The following is a 23,434-nucleotide window of genomic DNA, read 5'->3' as shown; positions in this document are numbered from 1 at the left end:
GAAACAAAATTGCAAGAAGAAGACCAGAAATGTCCAATGACTTGAAAATCAGGGGCTTCAAAATTTTTAGAATTTAGATTGCAAAGTATTTTCACATACATTATCTTATTTGATCTTTCTAACAACTGTCATGAGTAGAACAGAATATTTTATTACTATCTATATACTACTTTCCTCCAAAATGTGTGAGTCTTAGACTCTTAAAGTTGAAATAATCAAAAACCTGATAAGAGAGAAACCATTACATTAATTAAAATTACTAATACAGCTAAACTTGATGAAGTTGTAAATTTAGAAACTTGATGAAGTTGTAAATTTAGTTTCAATATTCCTGTAGCCAAGGTAAAATAGAAGGCATGAGATTAGACTGCACTTTATAGAATTGCTGGTTGGTTTTTTTTTTTTTTTTTTTTTTTGTCAAAACTGTCAAACACCAAAGTGTTCTTTTGTATAATTCTCATTCTCTAATAAAAATACACATACTAATTCTTTAACAGAGAAAAAACTTTCTTGGAATTAAAATTGCTTTTAAAAGTAAAACTATACGCAGTGTCTTAAATACTCATAGCAAATGAAGATGAGGTTTTTTTCCTCTCATTTTATTTTTGAATGTATCAATCCTCAAAAATATTCTAGGGCCTGTTATTAAAGAAAAAGTTATTGAACTTACACTTGAGCCTAAATTGCTAATCCTGTTATGTAGCTTTCTAATGATCAAACTTGTTACATGAACTAAATTTAGAATGCCTATATACCTAAACTAACTTAATTATTAACATGCCCATATGGTAGTAATTATTGACTACCAGTTATTTAGTGCTTACTATGTCCCCAGCACTGTTCTAAGTGCTTTTTATTATTTCTCATTTAATGCCCAAAACAACCCTATGAGGTGAGTGTTAATGTTATTTTTTTTTTCACAAAAGAGAAACCAAAGCATAGAGAGTTAAGTTTTGCAGAAAGTCACCAAGTTAGCAGGTAGTAGAGCCAAAATTTGAACAAAGGCAATCTGTTTCCAGAGTCTGTGCCCTAATCTACTTTTTATACGTCCTCATAATGTGATCATGCCTTAGTAGTATTTCTCCCTGCTAAAACTTTGAAAGAAGCTGGATAATAATTTATTCAAATATGAGAATTTAAAATGTGTTTTAGCTTAGGTTATGATGAAAAAGAATATGAATGCACATTGGTAGCCAATGAGCATGAATTTACATTGGGTAGTTTCCCTGTTTAAACTTTCAGAAGCCTTATCATCCCACCTGCCCCATACAGCAGGGCCAATCCACCTTCATATAGAGGTACGCCTCATTCAGCTTGCAACCAAGGCTATAATTTTCCTCCAAACTCTCTTTGAATCTGGCCAAGTAGCCTGAATTAGCACTGTGTTGAGAATCAAGTTTTCACATAATAGAGCATGGCAAACATGTTTTTGCAAATACTGTAAGAGTCAAAAAGTAAAATTACTTGCCCGTGCATCAAATATAAGACCTCTTACTCTAATTCCAGTATTCTTCCTGCTGGTCAAGATTATTAGATTAAAATTATAAATGAACATCAGTTAATATTAAATTATTCATTACTTAGAACAAGGATGAATGTGTTATATTCTATCTTACCTTTCATGGCCTCCCGAGATTCTTAAAGAATGTGAAATTTGAAAGAAAAGATCAAAGACAAAGTCATGATTCTTCTAATATCACACTTTGAAACAGTGATATGGAAAAGATTCTAATCCGTTGATTAATTGTGATTTCAAAAAAAAAGTTATTCCACTTAGAAAAATCACACTGGTTTTCCTTTATAAGAGTAAAAACAAAAATATGTAAAACATTTCCAAAAATTATGTAAAATTGATTTTAATGTTTCTTGTTTTACTGTAATTATTGTGCAGCAATTGAAAAGCTAAGTTTTTCATACTACTTCCTGAAATGTCCAAATCACAAACTATAGATGGTCACCAACTTACAATGGTTTGACTTTGCAGTGATGCAAAAGAAATAAGCATTCAGTAAAAATTGGACTTTGAATACCCTTACAACCCTTCTGTTTTTCCACTTTCTTTCAGTACAGTACATTTTGTCACTTTCAGTAAATTATGGGATAGTCACCACTTTATTATAAAATAGGCTTTATTTTGGATGATTTTGCCCAACTATAAGTTAACATAGTGTTCTGAGCATTTTTAATTTATGCTAGGCTAAAGCTAGGATGTTTGGTAGGTTAGATGTATTAAAAGCATTTTTGACTTAGGATATTTTCAACTTTTGATGGGTTTGTTGGGATGTTTAAAACGTACCGCAGTTAAGTACCTTTTTATTCTTAGTTGGCATAAGAACCAGAGCAACTCAGCCATTATTATCCTCAAGCAATTTTCTCTTTCTTCTTTCATTTTATTCTGTCGTTACTGCTTGGGATTTTGCTATTCTGGGAACTGTATGCCTAACGGACTTATTAAGTACCTACCGTAGAATAGTGGATTTTATCAGTTTCCAAGTATCCCAGTTCCTGAACAGTGGGTGATTAAATCTGAAACTTAAAGAAGGAAATGGAAATTTAAAGCAAAGATCATCACTTAATCACTTTACAAAGCACTGTTCTCTCTTACCACCTCATCAATGTGGTCACTTTAAGGCTATTCTGATTTCAATTCCTAATGTGACCTCACTCCCTTGTTTTATTTCATTTTATGGGTTTTGTTCTGTGTCGTTTTGTATGCATTCTAGCTAAAAACTAGAGCTAATTGGCTATTTTTTGATAAAAGGACCTTGGACACTTAAGCTAGGCATTAAATAATGGATGGTCTTTTGCTTAGAACCACCTAATATATAAGGCATTTCACACCATTGTCCAATGATACTTTTTGTAATTTAATTAATAAAATTATTAGATATACTGAATTACTACTCTTATTGCTAATAACTAAGTTTGGGTCAAAAAGAAATGACAGAATAGGAATATATACACTACAGAGAGCTAGCAAACTTGCACCAAAACAGTGCAAGTATTGAGACACAAGGCTAATTCACTCCTGAGAGGAAATTATTGTTATTGTTTTTTGAAATTAAAGGAATTTATTTCTAGAATATGAAGTATCACATTTACGTCATTTAAGCATACAAGTTTTGTGATGAAATTACTGTTTGTTTTATGACATATTAATACAATTTTAAGTCCATGGGTGGTTATATGTTGCATATACAGAAATAAATTCTGTTTTCATACTGATTTGGTTGTTGCAAAAATACATATGAAGATTTAAGGAAATTCTGGCTTACAGTTTAGTGACGCCATAACCTCTTATTTTCAGAAAGCTTCTATATACTTTAGAACTATGTAGAGTTGAATTTGAAGATTTGGCTTACAAAAATATCTTTCTAAATATGTTGAACAAACTCACCACCACCTTCACACACAGACCAATTTGAACTACCATTGTAATTGATGCTAAGAAGGGTGTGTGTGTTTGTGTAAATGCTTGAATTGCTAAGTAGATGAATTAACTTGATTAACATGTCAATTAAGTGTCATATTTATTGGTTTAAGAAGTTATTTGTGAATGATTAGCCACTTTAAAAAACCTATTAGAAATAAGAATAATAAATTCTGGTTCTGCTGACATTCATTCAATTTATTTAACTAGGATTTATCAAGTACTGACTTCAGCATTTTACTGGGCACTGATACCAACCATATGTTGAGCAGGTCACAAACTGATTCCTCATCTGCAAAACAGTGGTTAAAAATCTCTTTACTTACCTCATGAGATTGTTTCACAAATAAAATTTGAAATGAATAAAGATCCTTTGAGAGTACATGTCCTAGACAAGGAATTATTAATGGGACTATTAAAAATAGATCCAGTTTCTGACCAGGTGCAGTGGTTCACACCTGAAATTCCAATTCTTTGGGAGGCGTAGATAGGAGGATCACTTGAGACCAGGAGTTCAAGACCAGCCTGGGACTCCATCTCTACAAAAAATAAAAAATCAGCTGACCATGATGGCACATGCCTGTAGTACTTAGCTATTCAGGAAACTGAGGTGGGAGGATCTACTTGAGCCCAGGAGTGGAGGCTACAGTTAGCTGTAATTACGCCACTACACTCTCATCCTGAGAAGCGGAGTGAGACTCTCTCGAAAAAAAAAAAAAAAAAAGATTCCATTTCTTCTTGCTGTTTTACTCAAGAACCTACTAAGAATGTTTTACTAATTATAAATTAAAATGTCAACCATTAATTAGGAATTTTTAAATATATTGAGCTGTCAAATTCAGGGAGTTGATTGTGGTGTAACAGTCAGAAACTGAGAAGTTCAGCTCTTTCCTGTACTAGCTGACTAAACTTGTGCAAATAATTTAACCTATTGAGGTTTATTTAATCATTTGTAACTGAAATATACTTATTTCAAAAGGACAGCTTATAAAGAATAAATGTAATATGTAGTCATTTTATCAATCACTATAAAAATATAAAATTATAATGGTATCAGTAACCTTAAAATATATGTTTAAGTGACTGAGCAATCTATTAACATGCTTTGTTAACATTTAAATTGTTAAAACAAGCTGACAGTCTTAATGCCTGAGCATGTTATATTTATTTTAAAATTATAAATTCCCAATAGATATGCAACACAAAAGATGGAGCATAGTGTCTTCACCAGAAAGGGAGATCACCTTGGTGAACCTGAAAAAAGATGCAAAGTGTGGCTTGGGTAAGTCACTGTGAGATTCTTAAAGGTCTAAGAGGATTCAGAGAAAAAGTCTATAGCATAGCGTTGGCATTGCAGCACCAGCTCATTTCTGATCTCAAGATACTGGCTGCCCACCCCCAAGCCCATTACCCTACCCACCCAGTCACCAAATGCCAAATATGAAATGCCTTCAAGAAATACTTCCACCAAATTTAATATATGTTACCTATTAATCATTTGATATCAACAGTCCCCACATTTCTGCGTTTCAGGCAGGCCAATTGTTAGTCTTTGAAAGCAGCAATATAAAGATCTTTTTTAAATGTGTTGTTTTACAGGATTTCAAATTATTGGTGGGGAGAAGATGGGAAGACTGGACCTAGGGATATTTATCAGTTCAGTTACCCCTGGAGGACCAGCTGACTTGGATGGATGCTTGAAGCCAGGTACTTTACATTTTGGTGATTTTCTAAGTTATTTTCTGACAGGCATGAAAATTTGCACAGGTGGTGAAAATGGAACTTAGGCCAAACAAAAATGTTGAGAAAGAGATGATATTTCTAAGATTGAGAATAAATTTATCTTTGTTGTTGAAGATACTGCACTGTCTATTTGTACAGGAGACCGTTTGATTTCTGTGAATAGTGTGAGTCTGGAGGGAGTCAGCCACCATGCTGCAATTGAAATTTTGCAAAATGCTCCTGAAGATGTGACACTTGTTATCTCTCAGCCAAAAGAAAAGACACCCAAAGGTAATGTTGTGAATATCTCTTACTTGTATATTCTGTTTCACTTTTCACAAGCACTTCAATACATTGGATTTAAGCTTCTTATTTCTACTATATTGACATGTGTAGTTCTATTGTTCCAGTTTTATGGATCAGTATTACTTTTTCATTCATCTTTTCAAAGATTTTCTGTCTCATTCCTTTTTAGTAATATTTGCACAAAGGTGGATTCATTGTGTACTAAATTGATGCAACTTAATTCTGATTACTTAGTGTATTCCATCTCTTCTTTTGTCAAATCAGAGTTATTTATCATTGTGTAGTTAATATTACATACTAGTTATATATGAAGTCCTACCATGAACCAGATTATGAAAAGGAAAGAACAATCACCAAAAACTAGAAATTTTAAAACGAGACCATTTCATTTTGTCTCATTATCCCAGTCTTTTAGCGGTTTGGAGACAAAGCGCTTGATGAAGATCAGATGACCTGGTGTTTGAGCTTTGCCTGTGCCTCTTATTAGCTATATGACTTAAGCCTTCTTGAGCCACAGTTTTCTTTTGTTTTTACTTAAAGAGTAGACAATGATCTTTGCCCTGCCTGTCTGCCTTGCCCAGAGTTATTTGTTATGAGGATCAAGTGGTAGGACAGTAATTGTGGAAGAAGCACACATAGTCCATGTGGCATAGGACAGTGCAATGGGAAACAGGGAGGGTTGCAGAATCCAGAGTCAGAGTCTGTCTCTAAAACTTACAACTGTATACCTTGAGCCAATCACATGAACTTTCTAAGCCTCACTGTGCTCATGTATCAAATGGTGAGTATAAACATGCTTATCTTATAAATTATGAAAATTAAATGAGGTAATGCACATAAAGAATGAGCACATTGCCTGGTACATATAAAGCATTTAAATGTGAATTTTAGCTGCCATTAATATTCTTTTTCAAAAACATTGAAGTGCTGGATACAAGTAAGTTACCTTCATCCGAAAGACACTGGGAAATACATAAAAGAATTAGTAAAAAAAAAAAAAAATAGCTGAAAAACAATTTTAGATAGTGAATTTTAGACTTAGTTTTAGATACGTATGATAAAATAGAAGACAAAAAAGTCAACATATTATATAATATGTTGTGACAAAATATTAGTACATTTTATACAGATGAGTCATTTTGACTATTGTTTCTTCTTACTGAATATTATATGTATTTTGTATGTCTGTATATGTACATATATAAATAATACTTTACACACTTGCTTACTGTGAGCAAACATAACCAATAGAAGGGAAATAGAAGACACCATCACTGCCCACAGGAGCCTTATATAATCTACTTATAATCTAGCCACATTAGGCAAAGGAAGACAACTGCAGTTGGAAATGTTGTAACATACTTCTAAGTTTAAAGCAGCCAAGAGCAGAAATTTTTTTTAAGCAAATCAATGGGTCTCATTATTCGCCATTTTTTTTAGCAGAAGGATCATATTAATTCAGAATTAATTTATTGCCCCCTTAATTAAGCTCTAAAGGATTTCCATCTTATGTTTTCAATAGATGTTTTGTAGAAAATTTATTCATTTGTTCAACAAACATTCGGTGCCTGTGATGTGCAAGGCCAAAAAACTCTGCCCTAGTGGAACTTAGACTTTATCAGAGGAGATAAGTATTCTTTTCTGACTAGACAGATTTTTAATTGTAACTGTGGTAAGTGTTAACAAGAAGCCCAAGGTGCCAAGAGGGCATAAAACAGAGGAACTTTACCTATTAAGAGGATCGGAGAAGGCTTTTGTTAGCAGAGTTTCGTGTGGTTTTTTTTTTTTCCATCTAAGCTAAATAAAAATTAAAAGTATAATGTTAAAGTATACATCTGTGAAATTGTTTCTTCAGAAAGGTAGTTGAATCTTACCATGGTATGTAACTATTCTGTAGTGACACTTTGAAAAGAGGTACAACCCAGAAGAACTTAGAAAATTACCAGTGTGTACTCTAGCTACCCCGTTAACTGTTAAGCACCAAAGAGGAAGGCTTTTAGTTTTGTTTTTGTTTGCTAATTTTTAAAGTTACAGAATACATCCTAGTTTATTAAAAATAAATCCAATTTATGTAAAACCTATGAAATAAGAAGTCAAAGTCCCCTTACCTTATTACCTAGGGAAACCATTTGGCATACATGTAGCCTTCCGTGTAGAATAGATACATATGTGAGATAGAACAACACACATGCACACTATTTTTTAAAATCTGTTTTATACTCTAAAGACCATTCTGTAACTGCTTACTTAACATACTCTGTTGCTATCCATGTACATGTACATCTTTTTAATACAGCATTTTATTTGTTATAGACATAGCAAAATTTAACTTTTCTTCTATTGTTATGTATCCAGGTTAGCTGTAATTCTATTATAAATGTTACTCCAACAAATAAACTTTTTACTACATCATTGAAAATGTATGTATTTCTACAGGTTAGATGTCTGGAACTAGATTAAAGAGTGTGTACATTAAAATTTTCACAAGTGCCACCAAATTGGATTACAAAAAGTTTAATCAGTTTATAGACTAATCAAGTAGATATAACAGTGCTTTTCTCCTCATACCATCAGTGGTTCTTGAAATCATCATTCTCATTTTTGTCAGCCAAATAAGTAGAAAACTGAATTAAATGCAGATCCCTGAGAAATAGTGAGAATGTCTTTTCAAATATTTATTATTTGTATTTTACTCTGAATTTCCAGTCTGCCTATTCCAGTCTACATATCTCTTGTTCAATGGGAGTTTTGAAAACACTTTTTTTGTTGAATTTTAGCAACTCTTTGTATATTAGGGATACTATCTCTTTGATTATTGTTTGTTGTCACAAGTATTTTCTTTCCAGTTGCTCATTACACTTAATTTTTCCCTTGTTGTCAATTACTACATAAAACTTTTAATTTCTTATCCATTCTCATCTTTAATTCCTTTTCACATGTCCTCTGTGGTTTGTGTTTTCAGAAAGCTTTTTAAAGTGGTTTTTGGTTTGTTTGTTCCTTGAGACAGAGTCTTGCTCTGTTGCCCAGGCTGAAGTGCAGTGGAATGATCACTGCTCACTGCAGGCTCTGCCTCCCAGGTTCAAGCCATTCGTCTGCCTCAGCCTCCAGAGTAGCTGGGACTACTCAACCTCCCGAGTAGGTGAACACTGTCATGCCCAGCTAATCTTTGTATTTTTGATAGAAACAGGGTTTCACCATGTTGGGCAGGCTGGTCTCGAAATCCTGGCCTCAAGTGATCCACCCGTGTCAGCCTCCCAAAGTGCTGGGATTACAGGCATGAGCCACTGCTCCTGGCCTAAAGCAGCTTTTGGTAAGAAGGATATATAAGCAATTTGGCGTTACCTTCCATGATAATTAATTGGAGTCCAAAAAATACAATCTAGTAGGTCAATAAAATAAGTGTGCAAATAACTATTTAATAAGGACCAAGAATGGTGGATACTAAGAAAATATAAATTATCTTCGGAATCAGTAGAGTCTCCACAGAGAAGACTGGTTTGAAATGGGTCTTGGAGAATGGAAATGGGGAGTTAAGGTAAAAGGGGTATGCATTTTAATAGAGGTTGTCACAAGAATGACCAAAGGAGAGAGCAAAGAAAGTCTACTAGGTCTTGTGTTTTGCATGTGTCATCCTTATAAAAATCCTTCCAACAATCCTTCAGGAAACATTGTGTATGTGTGAAAGCACAAGAATGTGTGTCACTAACTTATTATTCTCATTGATGGATTTTAATTTTTAGTGCCTTCTACTCCTGTTCATCTCACCAATGGGATGAAAAACTACATGAAAAAATCTTCCTACATGCAAGACAGTGCTATAGATTCTTCTTCCAAGGATCACCACTGGTCACGTGGCACCCTGAAGCACATCTCAGAGAACTCCTTTGGGCTGTCTGGGGGCCTGCGAGAAGGAAGCCTGAGTTCTCAAGATTCCAGGACCGAGAGTGCCAGCTTGTCTCAGAGCCAGGCCAATGGTTTCTTTGCCAGCCATTTAGGTGACCAAACCTGGCAGGAATTACAGCATGGCAGCCCTTCCCCATCTGTAGTATCCAGTGCCACTGAGAAAAAGACTTCCACTGATAGTAACCAAAGCAAAGCTAAAAATCCCGGCATTTCTGATTCAACTGATTACTCGGACCGTGGAGATTCAGACATGGATGAAGTGACTTATTCCAGCAGTCAGGATCATCAAACACCAAAAAAGGCATAGTTTAATTCCAATAATTTTGTTTTTTCATTTAACAAAGCACAACAGCAGCAAATATATTACAGAGCACAATAATCTACTACAAGATGATTTCATTATTCTGGAAAAAAGAAATAGTTTATATCTTCTACTAATTGCTACTGCATTTGATGCTAAACTTTCAGAGAAATCAACAGCTTTGAATAACTTTAAATAGCTATGACTCTACAAACTTGCTATCTAAAAACCCAAAGAAGGAATACACAGATTATGATTGTTTTTTTACCAGTTGTTTGTCTCAAGTATTTAATGTTTATAATAATACGAGTATTTTAATATCTGAAAATTATTTCTAAAGAGTTCGTGTAATGGGCATTCAATTTAGTATGTATAGCCTAAATTATTCTGAAGTTCTGAATGAATGATAATAAGGACATTGAAAGAAAATAGCTCATTCTGGCTGGGCACATTGACCCACACCCATAATCCCAACACTTTGGGATGCAGAGGTGGAAGGATTGCTTGAGGCCAGAAGTTCAAGACCAGCCTGGGCAACATAGGGAGACTCTGTCTCTACAAAAAATTTCTTTAAAAATTAGCCCGACAAGGAGACATGTATCTGTAGTCATAGATCCTTGGGAGGCTGGGTGGGAGGATCGCTTGATCCCAGAAGCCTGGGTGACCGAGCCAGACCCGAACAGAAAGCAGGGAAGGAAAAGAGGAAGGGAAGAAGGGAAGGAACAGAAGAAAGAAAATAGCTTATTCCTAGAAATGATATAAATTTAAACTCAAATTCACAGGCAGTTTTAGAAAAAATCCTTATGCCTTTTATTTACTAAAAAATCATTATTCCTCACAAGTTATGTTCTTTTTTAAAAAAAAATTTTTTTTAATTTATTTTTTAATACTGACTGTGGGGATTGCTCCATTCCAAGAGTTATACTCTTACAAATAGGGCTTAGCTAATGTTCTTATGTTTATATTATTGGATTTATAAATATAAGTAATATAAACATGAAACCTGATTTTAGAGGCTCTGGTTAAAAGCTACTGTTTTGTATATACTGATTATTAAAGGAAATAAAACTAATTTATAAATTTGGGAATATAAAAAGCATTGGACCAGTATTATATAAAAGCCAGGTTTGAACTGGGTTCTATCTAGGTTTCCATATGCCATATCTAACAGTTTGACCTGAAGCAAGCTCTTTAATCTCTGGACATCAATTTCCTCAACCATAAAATATGAATATATTGGACTAGATGATCTCTAAGATCTCTTCCAGCCTTTATGTTCTTTGACTATGCTTTATCATTTAATATCTTCTTTTTTCTTAAATTATCCTAAAAACACATATTTGTCTTTCAGTAATAATTCATTTTGCCTCTAGTCAGCTTCATCCTGGGCTAGGTAAAAATAAATTAATTGATTAAAAATTTTAAAAAAAGAAAAAGTGTAATAATCCATTTTGACTCTAACAAGAAATCTTTGTTTTTCTTTGTTAAGGAATATTCCTCTTCACTGAGTACATCCAACAAGATGAATTTTAAAACTTTTTCTCCATCACCTCCTAAGCCTGGAGATATCTTTGAGGTTGAACTGGCTAAAAACGATAACAGCTTGGGGATAAGTGTCACGGTACTGTTTGACAAGGTTTTCAAATGTTTTCTCTTCTTCAATTTCCAGCAGCCTATTGCATGTCAACTTTTTAATTGAATTACTTTTCATAAAAAGGGATACATCAAATATTTCCAAACTCCTAAAATTGAATCATATCTAAAAACTTTTTTTTAAATTGTGCTAGTCACTTTTTCCTGTGATTTAAAAAAAATTAAATACTACTTTATCCATAGATTTTATACTTGCTTTATCTGAATATAAAACTTGCAAAATATAAATTCAATGCTTTGTGTATATTTGATAGTTTCTACATGAGCATAGATTAATATAATATATCTCTAATCTACATTATTGGTAATTAAAGACTGTATATATCAATATACTCTCCTTAATATATAATACCTTGTAAACATGTTAGTATCTTAGAAGTTACCATGGAATCTTTGGTAGCTTCTAAAACATTGACTATCATTAAGGTAGTCAAAATGTGAGCATAGACTATTGAATAAAATTCTTTTTGTATTATACTGATGAATATACTAACCCTCATTAATGTACTAATGAATATACTGTACATCAGCACATGCTGATGGGATGCTACTGCTTTGACTGATGAATTGAATCATTTCTAGGCTGGAGATTTGAAAGAGAGTGCAAAATGTTTCATATTGTAAAATATTATTTTGTCTTTTTCTCTTTAGGGAGGTGTGAATACGAGTGTTAGACATGGTGGCATTTATGTGAAAGCTGTTATTCCCAAGGGAGCAGCAGAGTCTGATGGTAGAATTCACAAAGGTATAGTATTTTTAGTATGTAACAATTATATATACAAATATTACAACAAATAGATAAGAAATTATAAACTTGATAACTGATCTTCAAATTCATAATATGAAGTAAGAACATACTCAGTTATAAAGGCAGATCCAAGATGGCTGAATAGGAACAGCTCTGGAGTCAGTTCCCAGCGAGAATAACGCAGAGGGTGAGTGAACACCACATTTCCAAACAAGTTATTACTACCCACAGACCAAGAGATTCCTAGGCTGAAAAGTGCCACAAATTTTCAGCACAGCTATTTCAGCTGGCCGTGGGCCTCCACACAAAAACAAACAGAAATCTAGGTGGCTGTTTCAACTGGCGCATCGAGCGCCTGCGAAACAGGGCCACAATTCAACTGAAAAAAAGAGGGCTGAAACAGGGAGCCAGGTGATCTGGCTCAGCATGTCTCACCTTCACAAAGACCAGCAATCTGAAATGCTCTGGAATGAGAGTTTGGCAACAAGTGCAGCTGGACCCTGGACGGCCCACACTGTTGGGGGAAGGGTGTCCGCCATTACCGAAGCAGTCCACCATTACTGAGGCAGTCCACCATTACCAAGACAGCCTTTACAGAGGCAGTCCACCATTACTGAGGCAGACCGCCATTACCGAGGCAATTCTAACTATACATCTATAAACAAAACCACAAGGAAGTTCACACAGCAGCTGGGCAGAGCCCACGGCAGCTCAGCAATGCCTCTGCTGGCTGACTATGACTAGGATATCTCCTTGCTGGGCAGGGCAACTCTGAAAAAAGGCAGCAGCACGTCAGGAACTTATAAAGCCCCACCTTCCCAGTCAGAGCACTTGGGCAAAAAGGTGGTTATGAGTTTTGCTGCAGCAGACTTAAAAGTACCTGCCTAGCAGCTCTGAACAGAACAACAGAGCTCACAGCTCAGCACTCGAGCTCTTATAAGGGGCAGACTGCCTCTTCAAGCAGCTCCCTGACCCCATATATCCAAAGAGTCACCTCATAAAGGAAAGCTTAGGCTGACATCTTGCAGGTATCCCTCTGGGACAAAGATAACAGAAGAAGAAACTGGCAGCAACACTTACTGTTCTGCAGCCACCACAGGTGATCCCCAGGTAAGCAGGGTCTGGAGTGGACCTCCAGCAGTCCTACATCAGAGGGGCCTGACTGTTAGAAGTAAAACTAAAAAACAGAAAGAAATAACTTCATCATAAAAAAATATCATCATCACCACTCAGACCCCATCCAAAAGTCACCAACTATAAAGACCACAGGTAGATAAATCCACAGAGATGGGAAGAAACCAGTGCAAAAAGGATGAACACACCCAAAACCAGAATGCCTGTCCTCCTCCAAGGGATCACAACTCATCACCAGCAAAGGAACAAAGCTGGATGGAAAATGACTCTGATGAATTGACAGAAACAGGCTTCAGAAGGTGGGTAATAAACTTCTCTGAGTGAAAAGAACATGTTCCAACCCAATGCAAAGAAACTAAGAACCTTAAAAAAAGGTTTGACAAAATGCTGATGAGAATAAACAACTTAGAGAAGAATATAAATGACTTAAAGGAACTGAAAAACAACATGAGAATTTCACAAAGCATACACAAGTTTCAATAGCTGAATCAACCAAACAGAATAAAGGATATCAGAGACTGAAGATCAACTCAATGAAACAAAACAAGAAGGCAAGATTAGAGAAAAAAGTGAAAAGAAATGAACAAAGCTTCCAAGAAATATGGGATTATGTGAAAAGACCTAATCTATGCTTAATAGGTGTACCTGAATGTGACAGAATGAATCCAAGCTGGAAAACACTCTTCAGGATATTATCCAGGAGAACTTCCCCACCCTAGCAAGGCAGGCCAATATTCAAATCCAGGAAATACAGAGAACACCACAAAGATATTCCTCAAGAAGAGCAACCCCAAGGCACATAATCATCCGATTCACCAGGGTTGAAATGAAGGAAAAAATGCTAAGGGCAGCCAGAGAGAAAGGTCAGGTTACCCACAGAGGGAAGCCCATCAGACTCACAGCAGATCTCTCAGCAGAAACCCTACAACCAGAAGAGAGTGGGTACCAATATTCAACATCCTTAAAGAAAAGAACTTTCAACCTAGAATTTCATATCCAGCCAAACTAAGCTTCATAAGCAAAGGAGAAATAAAATCCTTTATTAACAAGCAATTGCTGAGAGATTTCATCACTACCAGGCCTGCCTTACAAGAGCTCCCTGAAAGAAGCACTAAACATAGAAAGGAATAACCAGTACCAGCCACTCCAAAAATGTACCAAAAGGTAAAAAGCATTGACATAATGAAGAAACCACGTCAACTAATGGACAAAACAACCAGCTAGCATCAAGATGGCAGGTCAAATTCACACATAACAATATTAACCTTAAATGTAAATGGGCTAAATGCCCCAGTCAAAAGACACAGACTGGCAAATTGGATAAAAAGTCCAAAACCATCAGTGCTATATCCAGGAAACCCATCTCACATGGAAGGACACACATAGGCTCAAAATGAAGGGATGGAGGAAGACTTACCAAGCAAATGGAGAGCAAAAAAAAAGCAGGAGTTGCAATCCTAGTCTCTGATAAAAATAGACTTTAAACCAACAAATATCAAAAGAGACAAAGAAGGGCATTACATAATGGTAAAAGGATCAATGCAACAAGAACAGCTAACGACCCTAAATATGTATGCACCCAATACAGGAGCACCCAGATATATAAAGCAAGTTCTTAACAACATACAAAGAGAATTAGACTCCCACACAATAATAGTGGGAGACTTTAACACTCCTCTATCAATGTAAGACAAATCAATGAGACAGAAAATTAACAAGGATATCCAGGACTTGAACTCAGATCTGGACCAAGCAAACCTAATAGACATTTACAGAACTCTCCATCCCAAATCCATAGAATATACATTCTTCTCAGCACCACATCACGCCTACTCTAAAATTGACCACATAATTGGAAGTAAATCACTCCTCAGCAAATACAAAAGAATGGAAGTCATAACAAACAGTCTCTTAGACCACAGTGCAATCAAATTAGAACTCAGGATTAAGAAACTAACTCAGAACCACACAACTTCATGAAAACTGAACAACTGGCTCTTGAATGTTGACTGGATAAACAATGAAATGAAGGCAGAAATAAAGATATTCTTCAAAACCAACAAGAATGAAGACACAACATACCAGAATCTCTGGGACATATTTAAAACAGTGTCTAGAGGAAAATTTATAGCAATAAATGCCCACATGAGAATCAAGGAAAGCTCTAAAATCAACACCCTATCATCAAAATTGAAAGAGCTAGAGGAGCAAGATCAAAAAAACTCAAAAGCTAGCAGAAGACAAGAAATAACTAAGATCAGAGCAGAACTGAAGGAGATAGAGACACACACATACGCACAAGAAAACCTTCAAAAAATCAATAAATCCAGGAGCTGGTTTTTTGAAAAGATCAACAAAATAGACCAACTGCTAGCCAGATTAATAAGAAAAGAGAGAAGAATCAAGTAGAGGCAATAAAAAATGATAAAGAGGATATCATCACCAATCCCACAGAAATACAAACTACCATCAGAGATTACTGCAAACTCTATGCACACAAACCAGTAAACCTGGAAGAAATGTATAAATTCCTGGACACTTGCACCCCCCCAAGCCTAAACCAGGAAGAAGTCGAAACCCTGAATAGACCCGTAACAAGGGCTGAAGTTGAGGCAGCAATTAATAGCCTACCAACCAAAAAAAAGAGCCCAGGTCCAGATGGGTTCACAGCTGAATTCTACCAGACATACAAAGAGGAGTTGGTACCATTCCTTCTAAAACTATTCCAAACAATCTAAAAAGAGGGAATCCTTCCCAAATCATTTTATGAGACCAACATCATGCTGATACCAAAACCCGGCAGAGACTCAACAAAAAAAGAACACTTCAGGACAGTATCCATGATGAACATAGATGCAAAAATCTTCAATAAAATACTGGCAAACCAATTGCAACAGCACTTCAAAAAGGTTATCCATCATGATCAAGTAGGCTTCATCCCAGGAATGCAAGGCTGGTTCAACATATACAAGTCTATAAATATAATCCACCACATAATCAGAACTAAAGACAAAACCACATGATTATCTCAATAGATGCAGAGAAGGCCTTCTACAAAATTCAACAGCCCCTTATGCTAAAAACTCTCAATAAACTAGGTATTGACAGAACATATCTCAAAACAATAAAGGCTATTCACAACTAACCCACAGCCAATATCATACTGAATGGGCAAAAACTGGAACCATTCCCTCTGAAATCTGGCACTAGACAAGGATGCCCTCTCTCATCACTCCTATTCAATATAGTATTGGAAGTTCTAGCCAGAGTAATCAGGCAAGAAAAAGAAATAAAGCGTATTTTTTTAGGAAAGGAGCAAGTCAAGTTTTCTCTATTTGCAGATGACATGATTGTACATTTAGAAGACCCCATTGTCTCAGCCCAAAATCTCCTGAAACTGATAAGCAAAGTCTCAGGATACAAAATCAATATGCAGAAATCACAAGCATTCTTATAAACCAATAACAAACTTAAAGAGAGCCAAATCAAGAATGAACTGCCATTCACAGTTGCTACAAAGAGAATAAAATACCGAGGAAGTAAAGGACCTCTTCAAGGAGAAATACAAACCACTGCTCAAGGAAATAAGAACACAAACAGATGGAAAAACATTCCATTCTCATGGATAGGAAGAATCTATATTGTGAAAATGGCCATACTGCCCAAAGTAATTTATACATTCAATGCTAGCCCCATAAAGCTACCTATGACCCTCTTGACAGAACTGGAAAAAATCACCTTAAACTTCATATGGAACCAAAAGAGAGGCCACATAGCCAAGACAATTCTAAGCAAAAAGAATAAAGCTGGAGGCATCACGCTACCTAACTTCAAACTATACTACAAGGCTACAGTAATCAAAACAGGATGCTACTGGTACCAAAACAGAGATATAGACCAATGGAACAGAACAGAGGCTTCAGAGACAATGCCACACATCTAATAGCCATCTGATCTTTAACAAACCTGACAAAAACAAGCAATGGGGAAAGGATTCTCTGTTTAATAAATGGTGTTGGGAAAACTGGCTAGCCATGTGCAGAAAGCAGAAACTGGACCCCTTTCTGATATCTTACACTAAAATCAACTCTAGGTGGATTAAAGACTAAAACATAAGTCCCAACACCATAAAAACCCTAGAAGAAAACCTTGGCAAAACCATTCAGGACATAGGCATAGGCAAGGCCTTCATGACTAAAACACCAAAAGCATTGGCAGCAAAAGCCAAAATAGACAAATGGGATCTAATGAAACTCCAGAGCTTCTGCACAGCAAAAGAAACAATCATTAGAGTGAATCAGCAACCAACAGAATGGAAAAAAGTTTTTGCAATCTACCCATCTGACAAAAGGCTAATATCCAGAATCTACAAAGAACTAAAACAGATTTACAAGAAGAAAACAAACAAACCCATTCAAAAGTGGGCAAAGGACATGAACGGACACTTTTCAAAAGAAGACATTTATGAGGCCAACAAACATATGAAAAAATGTTCATCATCACTGGTCGTTAGAGAAATGCAAATCAAAACCACATTGAGATACCATCTCACACCAGTTAGAATGGCGATCATTAAAAAATCTGGAGAAAACAAATGCTGGAGAGGATGTGGAGAAATAGGAACACTTTTACACATTGGTGGGAGTGTAAATTAGTTCAACCATTGTGGAAGACAGTGTGGCAATTCCTCAAGGACCTAGAAATAGAAATTCCATTTGACACAGCAATCCCATTACTAGATATATGTCCAAAGGATTGTAAATCATTTCTATTATAAAGACACATGCACATGTATGTTCATTGTGGCACTGTTTACAATAGCAAAGACCTGGAACCAACTAAAATGCCCATCAATGAGAGACTGGACAAGGAAAATGTGGCACATATACACCATGGAATACTATGCAACCATCAAAAATGATGTTTGTGTCCTTTGTAGGGACATGGATGAATCTGGAAACCATCATTCTCAGCAAACTGACGCAAGAACAGAAAAACAAACACCACATGTTCTCACGTATAGGCAGGTGTTGAACAATGAAGACACGTGGACACAGGGAGGGGAGCATCACACACTGGGGTCTGTTGTGGGCGAATAGGGGAGGGACAGTGGGGGGTAGGGAGGTTGGAGGGGGATAACATGGGGAGAAATGCCAGATATAGGTGACAGGGGGATGGAGGCAGCACTCCACGTTGTCATGTATGTACCTATGCAACAGTCCTGCATATTTTGCACATGTACCCTAGAACCTAAAGTGCAATATTTATTATATATATATATTATATATATATATATATATGAACATACTCAGTTATAAAACTGTGACATTAAGAAATTCCTTGATGCCATTTCAGAAACTCTTCTTTCCAGCTTATTTTCTAGTATCAGAAGATATCTATACATCAACATTGTATGGGAAGTTAACAAAATAAAAAAGGAAAGAAAATATCTAGACAGTGCTTTCATTCATATTTTACATGTCCTACAAAACAAATTGCTATAAAAACACTGATATCTACACTTTTTTTTTTTTTTTTTTTTTGAGATAGAGTCTCACTCTGTCACCCAGGCTGGAGTGCAGTGGTGCAATTTCGTTTCACTACTGTCTCTACTTCCTGAGTTCAAGCGATTCTCGTGCCTCAGCCTCCCAGGTAGCTGGGACTACAGGCACCCACCACCATACCCAGCTATTTTTAGTAGAGATAGCTTTCACCATGTTGGCAAGGCTGGTCTCAAACTCCTGACCTCAGGTGATCTACCCACCTTAGCCTCCCAAAGTGTTGGGATTACAGGTATTGATCGACTTACGACCTATGCAACTTAGGACCATTCGACTTTACGACCACAATTGCTAGCCACGACTGCTCCGCTGTAGATTTTTGGAAACACTACAACATTTTGATGTGTATCAAGAATATCGCTACCGCCTGGGAGGCTGTGATCACAAAGTGCATGAATGGCATCTGGAAAAATTGTGTTAAGCACTATGTTAATGATTTTGATGGATTTGACAGTGAACATGAACTTGAAACTATTTGGGAAAAAATAGTAAAACTCGCCAAAGACCTTTCTTTGGAGTGTGAAATGGAAGATGTCAAAGAGTTGCTAGACAAAGAATCTGGAGAACTTACAAATGAAGAGCTAATCGAACTGGAAGAAGAAAGAGTGGCGGAAGAAGAAAGAAGAGAAGCAGAGAAAGAAGAGGAGGAGCCAGAAAGAAAGTTCACCACTAACGGATTATCAGACAGTTTATCTTTACTGAATAAACTTCTTACACATTTCGAAGCAATGGACCCAAACATCGAACGATTTGCAAGAATTGAACGGATGGCGCACGATGTGTTTCATCCGTATCGTGAAATTTATGAAGAAAAAAAGAAACATACAATTCAGACAAAGCTCACCATGTTTATGAATAAACCAACTCCAGTAAGCCCAACTGCTGCCTCGGATGACGGCATCAATGATCTGTAGCCAAGCACCAGCGGCCAATAAAATGTTTCGTACATGTTTATATATTTTGATATGTTTTGCAATTGGGAAAATGTTTCCTATGGTATGTTTTACACCTGTAGTTTGTATTTTTGTATGCACCTGTATTTTGTAATTTTGTATGTTTTGCAAATATTAAACCAGTTGTACTGGTAATGCAGTGTTTTACTTAAACCTGACGAATGTAAAAATAAGAAAGAAAATGGTGTAGAGATGATAAAAATGGCATAAAATGAACAAAGAAAATTATGCTATATAACAATGAAAGAAAATTATGATGAAATATGACTTACAGATTTTTATAACATCATTTCACAGTACTGTACATATAGCCTACTCAACTTATGACCAAATCATGTTACGACCAGTCCGTCGGAACCAATCATGGTCGTAAGTCGAGCACTGTCTGTACAGGCATGAGCCACTGCGCCCAGCCTGGTATCTACACTTCTAATAAGAATTAACTAGGAACTTTCCTCCAATCTCTTTATATTTATAGTCCAACTTATCTTCTCTCTTGATTTAAATTTATTTTTGTGAAGATACTGTTTTAAAATATACTTAATAGCCATAAAATTGAGGAGTAAATTAAATAAAATAGTAAAGAAACTCTGTAACACAATTTCTTCCAGAATTTCCCTGAGTCTCTCCTCCAACAAATTAATATGAAGTAAAACCATTAATATTTAAAAGAACATGTAGGATTTATATTTATGATTTGTTTCTTTCAAAATAACTGCCTAATTTTTAGGTGATCGTGTCCTAGCTGTCAATGGAGTTAGTCTAGAAGGAGCCACCCATAAGCAAGCTGTGGAAACACTGAGAAATACAGGACAGGTAACAGATACCAACCTTTTACAGTACCTTAGAAGAGCAAAACAATGTGTGAATAACATCAGTTCTCATTGAGATCTCTGAATTTGTTAGCTAATCAAGAAACCAAACCTGATATATATTACCATCTGGGTTGTTGTTTTTCCTCCCAAATTGAAATGCAAGTATTACGAGACATTTTTTACTGAGGAAGCTGTCTTTCTATGTCACGTGTAACTCTTGTATTACCAAAGAGATCTGTTAGGGGAGGGGTGGAAATTGCATTTTAAATTTGTTTTATAAACATCTGATTTCTAGTGGTTTTCTCTCTTACTCATTCTTTAGCCTCAACACAAAATTTATTTCACTGAAGTACATTTTGAGTCAGGGAGTTCATCAAATTATCTGTAATGGTTTTTGGAGGGTTTTGTTGTTGTTTTGAGACAGGGTCTTGCTGTGAGGCCCAGGCTGGAGTGTAGCAGCACAATCACAGGTCACTGCAACCTTGACTTCCCGGGCTCAAGTGATCCTCTCGCCTCAGCCTCCCAAGTAGCTGGGACTACAGGCACATGCCACCATGCCTGGATAGTTTATTTTTTATTTCTTGTAGAGATGGGGGTCTCCCTTATTGCCCATGCTGGTCTCAAACTCCTACGTTCAAGTGATCTTCCTGCCCTGGCCAACCAAAGTGCTGGGATTACAGGCATGAGCTACCACACCTGGGTTTCTTTTTTTTTTTTTTTTTTTTTGAGATGGAGTTTTGCTGTTGTCACCCAGGCTGGAGTGCAATGGCACACGATCTGAGCTCATTGCAACCTCCGCCTCCCAGGTTCAAGCAATTCTCCTTCCTCAGCCTCCCAAGTAGCTAGGATTACAGGCGCTCACCATCACACCTGGCTAATATTTGTATTTTTAATAGAAATGGGGCTTCACCATGTTGGCCAGGCTAGTCTCGAACTTCTGACCTTAGGTGATCCGCCCACCTCGGCCTCCCAAAGTGCTGGGATTACCAGTATGAGCCACTGCACCTGGCCATTACCATACATTGCTAACATGTATTGTATTTGTAATAGATTCTTTTTAATCATTTCTTTTTCTATACAGAAACATAATAAAAACTTGATTTTGGAACTTTCAACCCCATGTTCCTCTAATTTTTTTCCTCCCTCTTCATTTGGTGGACCAAATTTGGTAGCTACTTTAATGATTTTATATTGTCAACTATACAAAGTCCTGAAAATGTATCTATTTTCTTAGCATTCTCCTTAATTAGCGAAATGCTATTTTATTTATCCAGGTGGTGCATCTGCTGTTAGAAAAGGGACAATCTCCAACATCTAAAGAAGATGTCCCAGTAACCCCACAGTGTACCCTTTCAGATCAGAATTCCCAAGGTCAAGGCCCAGAAAATGTGAAGAAAATAACTCATGTCAAAGACTACAACTTTGTCACCGAAGGTCAGGCCTTGAGACTACAATCTCACCTTTAAATTATTCCTCACCTATTCAAAATTATTTTTTACATGTTGTATTACAGTTAATGCCTTAGTTTTGTTAATTATTCTTGTTAAGTGCAAATAATAATCTGACATAGCACCATACTAAATAAAGACAGAAACATATTTGCAGCTCATAGAGTCTCAAAAGACTTTGGATAATGAAGTCATGCCTGATTATGGTCTTTTTAAAATCCTTTAAATTGTTGTAAAATTTAAAATGAAATTTGGTAAGTAAAAAACTAAGTATAAACAATTGCTGAAATGCCTTCAAACCCATGTGAAACCTTGACCCTTAGATTTTTATAATTCTATTTAATTTTAAGAACTGTAAATAAAAGTCTGGGCAGATATTCACCTAATAGCGCCCAGAAAGTGGTCTTTGTTACAAACTATGCTAGCCTTTGAACATATCCCTAATCGGTTGTAAATTAAGAATGATAGTGGATAGTGGTTGGTTGGTTTGTTTGTTTGAGACCGAGTCTTGCTCTGTTGCCAGGCTGGAGTGCAGTGGCGCAATCTGCCCACCTTGGCCTCCCAGAGTGCTGAGATTACTACAGGCATGAGCCACTGCGCCCGGCCAATAGTGGTTTTTTTCAATAAGGCTAAATGTGTTCATAATACTGGAGTACCCTTTAAGATTTTGTCTTCTTAAGAGGTTTATATTTCCTGTACTTTATAAATTATGGTGATGGTATACAGTCATTGTTTTGTTTTATTTTACACAAAAGTTAGCAACTCTGAATCAGTCCCAAAAATAAGGAGAAAAAATAACAGACTATATTATTTTTCCTGATTACAAAGATAAAATTAACATACTTTATCATACGGATCTGTATTCTTTATTTCTTCCATCATACTTTTTGGGGTTTTTGTTGTTGTTGTTTTGAGTTGAAGTCTCATTTTGTTGCGCAGGCTGGAGTCTAGTGGTACAATCTTGGCTCACTGCAACCTCTCTCCCCTGGATTCAAGCGATTCTTCTGCCTCAGGCTCCGGGAGTAGCTGGGATTACAGGCACACACCACCACACCTGGCTAATTTATTTGTATTTGTAGTAGAGATGAGGTTTCACCATATTGGCCAGGCTGGTCTTGAACTGCTGAACTCAAGAGATCTGCCTGCCCCAGCCCAAAGTGTTGGGATTACAGGCGTGAGCCACTGTATCCTGCTCCAAAATGTTTTTATTTCTTTTACATAACATTTTTGAAATGACTAAACTATAGAAATGGAGAACAGATTAGTGGTTGCCATGGGTTAGAGATTGGGGTCTGGGGACGGGAGGGAGGTGGGTGTGCTTATGAGAGGACAACATGGGGGCCTTGTGGTGATGGGACATTCTGTGTTCTTCACAGGGATGGTGGAGGTACAAGCCTACACCTGTGATAAAATTACATAGAATTAAAACATACATGTACACACACACACACACACACACA

At 36.2% G+C, this 23,434-nt stretch overlaps 1 protein-coding gene across 9 annotated transcripts in view; it reads left to right on the top strand.

The window, feature by feature from the left end:
- Positions 1-23,434, top strand: part of PTPN13 (protein tyrosine phosphatase non-receptor type 13) — a 208,489-nt gene that overhangs the window by 142,668 nt on the left and 42,387 nt on the right. For 6 of the 9 annotated variants that reach the window (XM_032239688.1, XM_032239695.1, XM_032239689.1 and 3 more), the window contains 8 exons: positions 4,623-4,712; positions 5,030-5,137; positions 5,312-5,443; positions 9,199-9,662; positions 11,152-11,298; positions 11,967-12,060; positions 20,442-20,527; positions 21,801-21,960. In XM_032239688.1, coding sequence (XP_032095579.1) covers positions 4,623-4,712; positions 5,030-5,137; positions 5,312-5,443; positions 9,199-9,662; positions 11,152-11,298; positions 11,967-12,060; positions 20,442-20,527; positions 21,801-21,960 — 1,281 coding nt within the window. The remainder of the gene's footprint in view (positions 1-4,622; positions 4,713-5,029; positions 5,138-5,311; positions 5,444-9,198; positions 9,663-11,151; positions 11,299-11,966; positions 12,061-20,441; positions 20,528-21,800; positions 21,961-23,434) is intronic. The other 3 variants (XM_032239697.1, XM_032239693.1, XM_032239690.1) reach the window with 1 other exon arrangement.

This window comes from Sapajus apella, unplaced genomic scaffold (assembly GCF_009761245.1).
Source record: "Sapajus apella isolate SASKATOON/1434 unplaced genomic scaffold, GSC_monkey_1.0 scaffold45, whole genome shotgun sequence".
Classification (NCBI taxonomy): domain Eukaryota; kingdom Metazoa; phylum Chordata; class Mammalia; order Primates; family Cebidae; genus Sapajus; species Sapajus apella.
Note: the sequence above shows the minus strand (reverse complement) of the source record. Positions and strands in the feature narration are given on the sequence as shown.